The 9,148-nt window shown below is 35.9% G+C and overlaps 1 protein-coding gene across 2 annotated transcripts; it reads left to right on the top strand.

The window, feature by feature from the left end:
• The first annotated feature begins 1,050 nt into the window (after positions 1-1,050).
• On the top strand, positions 1,051-8,551 carry LOC113719627 (uncharacterized). Of its 2 annotated transcripts, XM_027244879.2 has the most exons (6): positions 1,051-1,235; positions 1,619-1,772; positions 2,370-2,984; positions 5,730-6,225; positions 6,849-6,930; positions 8,080-8,551. In XM_027244879.2, exons 1-6 carry the CDS (start codon positions 1,191-1,193, stop codon positions 8,281-8,283), a joined length of 1,596 nt encoding a protein of 531 aa, XP_027100680.2. In that variant the 5' UTR covers positions 1,051-1,190; the 3' UTR covers positions 8,284-8,551. The 2 variants fall into 2 exon arrangements, with proteins under 2 accessions (XP_027100680.2, XP_071929110.1); XM_072073009.1 differs by lacking the exons at positions 1,051-1,235; positions 1,619-1,772 and adding an exon at positions 2,166-2,288 and having other exon boundaries at positions 8,080-8,429.
• Positions 8,552-9,148: the final 597 nt, after the last annotated feature.

The following is a 9,148-nucleotide window of genomic DNA, read 5'->3' as shown; positions in this document are numbered from 1 at the left end:
TGTAAAGGGTTGGATTGGACGAAAAAAGATAATAAATTATAAGTAAACGATTCCGGTTCAAGACATCATACTTACAATTAATAATAATAATAATAATAATAATAAATAAAGAGTACCTTTTCCTTTACAAAAGTTTTGAAACAAAATTATGCAAAATTTTAGTAGTCACTATTTGTTTCATTGATATCATTACAAGTAATCCGCAATAGTGAGATCGATCTATCCATTTCACGATTCATCACAAATCAATAGCATTATGACTAACCGTGCTTGGGTCGGGTTGGGGCGCCAAGACCCGGGCCGCAGGGGATTAGTCGGGCCCCGTAAGGATTGACCCGGACACCCCTATGTCGACAAAAAAAAATAAATAGCATTATGACTAACAAGTAACAATTGTTAAATAGTGGCTTAATTATTGATATCAAATTAGATCAAATCCATATTTTTGTGAAATTTGATACACCATGATAGATTTAGATTAGTTCTTTTATTTAAATATATAATAATAATTTAGTACTACACTTGATTTTAGCCAAAAAGCCCCAGAAAAGAATAGATTAGGATTAGTTTGAAAAACAAATAAGACTAGTTATGAAATTGTCGATTCATCTTAAAAGGAATCATTTTTTGTCTTATTTGAAATAATTATTATGCATAATGTAAGCAAAATAATATTTGATCTAATTTTGTATCAAGCACATCATGATTTCCCTTTGGGCCGTATAATTATAAAATAGGTTTTCATAGTTTTCAATACATAATTCATGGAAAGTGAAATAATTTGGAACCCATCAAAAGGGTGAATTTTTTACTGGAGAAATCAAAAGGGTGAAGTCAAGATTCTCCGTTTAGACTGAAGAAATACACATTTTACTTTTGCAGAACACGTGGCATAAAATCATTGCCCGATGCCTCGTGACTACACAACGTACTCTCTCACCAGATTCCACCCAACTGAACAGAATTCAGATGGCCCCATTTCCTCTGTGTAACTATTTCAGATTTCAGATACCATTTGCCAATTCTCTCAGTCACCCCCTCCTCCATCATCACAAAAACCCATTACACCTTCAAGAAACCAATCCCCAAATGTCCATCCCACTTGCATTAAAAGAGTAAAGAGTTAAAACATACTAATTGCATTGCAGTTGAAGTACTCATCAGCAGAGCAATTAATAGTAGTACTTAAAATGGAATATGAAAGAATCCATAAGAGACCTCAGCAGCAGAAGCAGGTCTATCATTTTTTTTTACTTTTGGGTTTTTGTCTATTTATTTTTTTATTCTTTTGGCCTTTGTCATTTGTCACTGTTAAAGGAATTGTAGGTAGTAGTACAACTTTCTCTTTTCCCAATGTGATTGTAGTTTTTGTAGTTTGCAAGTAAAGCAGCAGACATTTCATTTTCAGCTCTGTTTAGACTAGAGTAGTAGTACTGTAATAAATTTTTTGTTTGTTTTTGTTGGTTGCTTCAAGAAATAAAACAAACCCTTTTGATCTGTCAAATCTTTGAACACTTAGTTCCAAAGTGCTACCATTTTCCATCATTTTCAGTTGGCTTTTCTTGTTTTTTCCCCCTAAAACAGTTGTTGTTGTTGTTGTTGTTTTATTGCTTTATAGTTATCTCCTGGGAAGTTGAGGAATATGATATTGGGGACACGAGCAGAGAAGAAGAGAAAACAAGGAGGAGACGAAGAGGAAGAAGAAGATGAGGAGCTCGAGAGTACTAGCCTCTCTATGAGAAGATCCCCAGATTTTGAGATCCATGATTCAGGTATGACATTTTTGTTCACTAGATCATGTTATTATACGACATTTATGTGTATTTTCATGGTTGTGCATCTTTGGAGTAAAGGTTGTTACTTTCTGTGGTATTATAATTAATTTGGTGGAAATGCTTTCATTTCTTAGCTGGAAAAGTAAAAAGGGTATGAGGATTTTGACTTGCCATTGTCAATTTGGATAATTTACGGCAAATGATTTGCTTCGTGGATGGAAAAAGTAAAAGGGTATGAGGATGTTCAATCTGTTTGGAATCTCCATTCAAGTGGGACCTACGGAAGATCTCTTTTTTTGACCATGATGACTTCAATCTTGAATATCATGTTTTCTTTTCCTTTTTCTTTTCTTGACTTTTAGATGCTTATAGCTAAGCTTGAATAGAATAGCAAGGCTAAAGGAAGAAAGGGAAAAATGAAAAAGGAAAAGGAAGGAATCCTTTGTTTTCTTTCAATTTGAAAGCTGGGAAACTGAGTCAAGACTTGCTTTGTTTGGAATTTTGCGAGGAAAGGTATCTGATAATTTTTAATTATTTTGACTCAATGGACCAGTTACTGACTTCGGATGTATATATCCATGTTCGTTGAATCAGGGGCTATTAGTTATGATAATTGCAAAGATGTAGATGTCGTGACTGTGATTCCAGAGTACACAACTTTGACAGCACCAGCATCGTCAGTCAACTTGGAGATCACTTATGATGGTAGAGTGAAGGATCACTCCTTTACTAGCTCAAGAATTAGGTCTGTAGATGACAGTTCTTTCCACTATGATAGTGGGACTGATAGTATGAGTGTGTCTTCATCAGTCTTTGAGTTCCAGAAGTCTGACCATCGGGCACCACAAAGAGTGCCTCTTGCACCCTTTTCAAAACCGGCACCATCGAAGTGGGATGATGCACAAAAATGGATAGCAAGCCCGACATCTGGCCATCCGAAGAATGGCCAGGTCAATCAAGGGATTGGATTGCGAAAATTCAGTCAATTTGGTTATGGTAGCCGGCCATCATCTACCAAGGTGGTTGTTGAAGTGCCTGATCAGAGAATGGTACCATATGAGGAACCGGATACCAAGCGGATTGACTCTAGCCAAGCTAAGAAGGAGACCGGAGTGCAGAAGTCTGTGAGTTGGGATTCTAATCAGTTTGCTTCTGAATCATACAGCAAGCCAGTTCCCATGATGGAAAATTGCATCGGAGAGTCAGCAAGTAAGATAATATGCTTTTCATCAATTTCTTTGCCTATTAGAATTCTCAAGTTTCTTATCTGAGCTATGGTCTGGATGATGTCCATGGTACTTATCCTAGTCCAATGAAGTTGTTAAAAAGTAAATCTTGGGTTAAAAAAAAAAATTCTGTAACCTGGAATCACGCTATTTCATATCTGTCATATCAGTGAGCTATAAATAAAAAATCTAACTTTTTTTGGCAGAATTCTGATCTTGATCATTCTATCATTGATTCAGAATTCTTGGACTAATGCAGTGTTGTAACAAAAAGTGAAAAGATTTTCTTCAAGCAACAATGAACTGATCTGGTTGGAAAAAAAAAAGACTTTAGGTAAAACTTTGTTCTATTATGAGTATCTAAAGTCTTTAAAAGGCGTAACAACCCTAAATTTCTGAAAACTGGCAGGACATGGCTGTTAAAACCTTGAAAGCTAAAACTCCTTGTGGTTCATGTGATGATTATACATCCCTGCTTTTGTATCTGATCTTTTATCAGAGGGCACATATTAATCTTTATGCTTGCGGCATCTCTTTTATTTCCAATTAAGTATCTGCATTTATGTAATATGGTGAAGATTGCTTTGTGTAAAAGATTAAGTTTACATCTTTCAATGCCTAACCTTTCACGTAAAGCATATTTTCAATTTTGGATTATTGAAGAAGGTAGAGTTGAAAAAGGTAGCAAATCTGTCTATACTTAAATAGTGCTTTAGTTTGCTTTAAGGATTTACTAAAAGATTGCTCTAGACCTTCAAATTTGGTACAAAATATTAAAGCGTCTTTTGGTGCCTTGTATTGTTAATTTTGTGTTTCTTCCCTAGAAATTCTCTTTATTTGCATCATTGATGAACTTATGACTAGTTGATCATGGTGCTTTCTTTAATTTGGTTTGCTTTTTACGAACTTCTACCTGTTAGTGTATACACATATAAAATTTACTCTTTTTCAAAAGGACTTCTAGATTTTGCTTCTTGCCTTGTTTGCTTTGTGTTTTTCATCTTCTTTTTGTTTTTTGTTTTTAAATCTGAGTCAATCTTCAGATAACTACTGGTCAGTGAGATATTTAAAACATAATGGATTGATCAGCTGCTTCTTCAAGCTTCCTAGCTCAACTGATAAATCAAAGGATCAATGCCCTTGTGATACAAATATGAATCTCCATGCTAATCAATGGGCCTCTTTCTTTAAAAATAAATTTAGTACTGATGTCTAGGATAAATGTCATAGGGTCAAACCTACTTCATCTCTGAAAAGTGATATCGCCCAGTTACCTTCTCTTCTTTGCCTATTAACTTTCTTGCCTGTTTGGATAGCTTTAGATTATCAAAGTTATTCTCTCTATGTATGTAGAAAGCAATCTATCACTATGCTTATCTTGTATATCTCTGCAATTATTAATTTGAGTATGCTGGATATTTTTCTTGCACTTCTACTGTCTCCAGAAAAACATGTTTTGCTTGAATACTACTTCTTGTTAAGAGGAGTTAGGTGGGAACTACAGCCAATAACCCTAAATGAACATTTTGCCTCTGTTTTCTCTTCACCCTTTTGATGGATCTTTATTCAATATGAGAATAATGAAACTAATATAAGATAACTCATAGCTAGACTCAGAATGGCTGTCAAGAATTTTTATATTATTTTCACTCAAGGACCATTCTCTATTAACAAAAAAAGACCTTAATTTACCACGTAACTGCTTTAGCTTATCTAGATTGCATGTCCAAATATAAGCTTTTTTAAAAAAAAATTTTAAAAATATAGGCTTTTTTTTAAAAATATATATATATAGGCCTAGGACTTGTAATTCCTGGGCCTTAACCTTAGCCACTAGACCAATGTCTCCTTAGCGTCCAAATATAGGCATATACATTTGCAATACTATTACAAGGCCCCTCTTGAAATATTAGTTGCAATACTAAGTTTCAACACAAACAGTTACGATGTAGTTTTACCCATATCAATCATGATAGTTCTCAAGATGCCTTCCTTGGTTAGATTGTAAATTGCTCAGAATGTCCTTAACTTTTTCAAAAGGTTCCATTGGGCCTTTAAACTTTCAATTTGTTCATTTTGGTCCTTTATCATTCAATGCTGAGCCTATTTAATCCTTGAGGTTTCTTTCACAAATCAGTTAATACCTTTTACCCATATAAAATTGTCTATTATATATAAAACACCAGATCTGCCACATGGATTTGCTGAAAAATATACTTCATCCACAATGCATTTGGAAATCTTATTGAATCCACGCAAGTAATTTCATACCTATTTTAAACTAGTGACTAAAAAATGAAAAAAAAAAAATTGAAGCATTTGAAACTTCAATTTTGGTAATTTTCTGGGATAAAAGGCTTATCAATCAGCTTTAATTGCATGTCTCCACCTTTATGGTGTGGACTGCAATAATGCAACGCAGCTCAGTTATAATGTCAGATTGAAAGTAAGATCAAGCTATAGCTCAATCTGTCATCATGTGGACTGAAGTATTGTGTGCTCTGATTTGTTGAGCATGCTGATATCATGGTCAGTCTATTGTACATGAACTCACAAGCTAGATCACAATCAGCACTATTTTTTCTCATATACTCGAATTATTTTAGTAGAACTTTATGCAAAGATGCATGTATGTTCTAAGGATGTTTACTTTCTTGTATGAAAGTACCTACTTTAAATATTCTTATTGATCTAAAATCCAGAAACTGAATAAATTTTTCTTTTGCAGTTAACCTGAGCCGCCATGATTCATCTCTTTCCATCCACAGTGCAACAACATTCATACCAGCCCCATCAACTGCTAGGTCTGTGTCAATGAGAGACATGGGTACAGAAATGACTCCAATTGCTAGCCAAGAGCCTTCGAGGACTGGAACACCTGTGAGAGCAACAACACCAACTCGAAGTCCTAATTCTTCTAGGCCTTCAACTCCAGGAAGAGCTGCCCCAGCTCCATCTCCAATTGATCCTCCGAATGAGTGTTTAGATCCTGACAGAAAAGAGTGGTCTGAAAAGGAACTCCAGATGAAGACTCGAAGAGAGATCATGGTCCTGGGAACTCAGTTGGGTAAGATGAACATAGCTGCCTGGGCTGGCAAGGATGATGAAAATAAAGAAGCATCAGCATCAGTAAAAACTATATCAACAGAACAAGAAGCTAAAAGTGTCATTGAGACACGTGCTGCAGCTTGGGAGGAAGCAGAAAAAGCGAAATACATGGCCAGGTTATTTCTATAAAATACTTTAATATAATTCTAAGCATGGTTTATTCACTGAATGTGACTGCTGCTTTATATACAGCAGCAAGAGTTATTGTGTTGCATTTTCCTTTTTGCAATCTAAACTGCTCTGTCAGTTCTTCATGCTTTTCTGCATGTTGGTCTCTGTAAAATACAATATTTTCCTGGATACTGCATGTGGAAGATGTTGCTGTGGTTCTACATGCTAGATATCGGCAATCAGTCACAGGTGTGATGTAAATCCATGTGCATAATTGACAAAAGGACACAGACCTTAAAGTTGAATGTAAATCTAAAGTGAAGGATAATATAGTAGAAAGGAGGGGATATTACCTGCCAATTCTTGACTAGACTTTGTCTCAACAAAAAAAGCTTTACAAGAATTCTTAAATATGTGTATAGCAAACTAGCAAATTAACTGATCAGAGTTAAATATGTCATTTGGAGGGCTTATATAGTGATGCAGTAAAGTTTGCCAATCTAAAGCACTAACAATGGAACATGAAAGTCAAGTTGATTGGTATTATTATTTTCATTGTTTGGTTGGGGTCTCTGAATTATATGCTATCTAATTAGGCTCGGAAACTACTGTGGATCTTTCAATTTAGGTTCAAAAGGGAAGAAATCAAGATACAAGCATGGGAAAATCACCAGAAAGCAAAGACAGAAGCTGAAATGCGAAAAACTGAGGCAAGTTCCCTTTGGTTCCCCCCTGAAACTTGTACACCAGATTGCAGATCTGCACGGCATTCTGGATTTCTATATCACACGCATGCTAACAATTTTCAGAATGTTCATTAGCCCTAATTGTTTATTTATAATTCTACCTGTTTATTGTTTAACCTCGAATCTTGAAATATTACAGATTTCACACACTCTCCTGCAATGTACTGTGGTTTGCTTTCAAATGAGAGGACTTTTATTTAAGTTTTTGCAAATGAATTTCAAGTGCTCGGCTGAAATTACATCATCTTTATCTGCTTCTTTTCTACTACTTCACTAGACTGAGAGATTGGAACAGGTAAAGGAAATTGGTGACTCATCTTCAATCATAAGATGAAAAATTAAGACAAGCGATACTGACATGATATGTGATTTGTGTACAAAAATTTCCTTTCTCCTTGTTCATCTAAAATACACAAACCACCCATAATTAACAGATCTCATGAAATAGCTTATATAACATTCCAAGGTCTGATAGAATACTGGAATACAAAAGGCAGAGATACAAAATTGCACTACACAGTTGCTACTTCCTCAAATTCAAAGCAGTTATAGGGAAACAACCCCAAAGATCAGTTTAAGGAGCTTTGCTGCCTGTTCTTCATTCTCTGTCCTAAGTTATAGAAGCCGTAGATTACTCAGTAATCCATTTTAGAACTCAATTATAACAGTACTAGTTCCAGTTATTTATTAAGACTTAACTATTTAAAAAGAGAAACAAAAAAGAAACGCAGTCGGGACTAGATTTCGTTTGTAGCATCATATAAGGTTGAAAGTTCTGGTAGAAAAGTTGTACAACTGTCACTAGATGGCATCATGAGATTTATGTATGATGTGATTTACACCTCAAGAGACTTGGGATCAAATTCTAGACGACCAAATTAATAGATAACTTTTATCAGAATTTACTTGTGTTTGAAGTTTATAGTTGGTGGTACAATTTCCATGGTTCCATTTCAACAATTTGGAAAAAAGCAGAAATAGTTCTCATACATTGCATTGTAGGACGTGCATGTTTTATCTGCTCAAGTGTCTAATCTTTCTGAAGTAACTCATATTTGGTTATTTCTTGGTGCTGACATTACATGATCGTAACTATAGCTCATGGTTTTTCAGGTGGAAGTAGAGAGAATGAGGGCCAAAGCACAAGATAAGTTAATGAGCAAGCTAGCAACTCTTCAACACAAGGCTGACGAGAAGCATGCGGCAGCAGAGGCTAAGAGAAACCGCTGTGCTGCTAAAACAGAGCAGCAAGCAGAATATATTCGCAGAACTGGGCACCTGCCTTATTCATTTTCCTGCTGCCATTGGTGCTTTTGAAGCAAAATCCTTCGGTCATTGTTACAAATGATCTGTTTCGTGTAGTTGTCCTTGTATACGTCATTTCAGTGTGCTTTGTAAAAAAAAACCTAACTGGTCGTCGTCATGAGATATCGTAACTAAGATCATGTTGATTTGGCCCCTTACCTTTTTTGTTTTTGTATTTTAAGGCCTAAATATCGCAGAATTTGATGGTAGAGCTCTCATAATCGCATCCAACATGGGAAAAATAGACAATGAAATAAAGCTTGTTTATTCAGAGTGTAAATATCAGCTTGCGATCCTGAGGTCGCGCTTCTGGCTCTAGTCCTTGGGAACATCCATGGGTGATCATGCGTGGTGTTGGCCTGTTTTGGACTAATGTGGTCGGGATCCCTGTGGATCTCTGCTACTTTCTTCTACTTTCTCCAGAATCTGTTGGCACATTGCTACCCGGTACCTCCTCAATTCGTGCAGGTTGCTCGGGAATTGTCACTTAATTAACCTCTGAAGTTAAACAAGTAAAAATACTGTGAGGAAAACAAGTACCAATACGAACAAGCTCACTGTCCTCGTATACTGGAATCATGCAAATCAGTACTTCATCTGCTTCTAAATTTTGGTGGCAAGAGTGCTCACATTGTCCATATGACTATTTAACAGTCAAATGACCCGTATAAATGGATCTAGAAAAACTTTTTTTTTGGGTGGGGGGGGGGGGGGGGGGGTGGGTCAGGGCTAGTTACCTCCACGATCTAGAATATAATATGTTTTGCTCCAAAGTTGGTAGGATTAGCAAGGGGTAATCTCATTACTTGATCTCTAGTCTCTACTTGATGAGGCAAAGGACTAAAGTACGGCCCTGGAAAATGGCTTCACTCATGGA

This window comes from Coffea arabica, chromosome 11e (genome assembly GCF_036785885.1).
Source record: "Coffea arabica cultivar ET-39 chromosome 11e, Coffea Arabica ET-39 HiFi, whole genome shotgun sequence".
NCBI lineage: Eukaryota > Viridiplantae > Streptophyta > Magnoliopsida > Gentianales > Rubiaceae > Coffea > Coffea arabica.
This window is presented reverse-complemented; position numbering and strand designations above follow the sequence as displayed.

Excerpts from the sequence above, each read along its gene's own strand:
- LOC113719627 (XM_027244879.2), top strand. The coding sequence starts at position 1,191 with ATGGAATATGAAAGAATCCATAAGAGACCTCAGCAGCAGAAGCAG. Across the intron at positions 1,236-1,618 it reads GACCTCAGCAGCAGAAGCAG|TTATCTCCTGGGAAGTTGAG; the intron begins GTCTATCATTTT and ends ATTGCTTTATAG. Across the intron at positions 6,226-6,848 it reads AAAGCGAAATACATGGCCAG|GTTCAAAAGGGAAGAAATCA; the intron begins GTTATTTCTATA and ends CTTTCAATTTAG.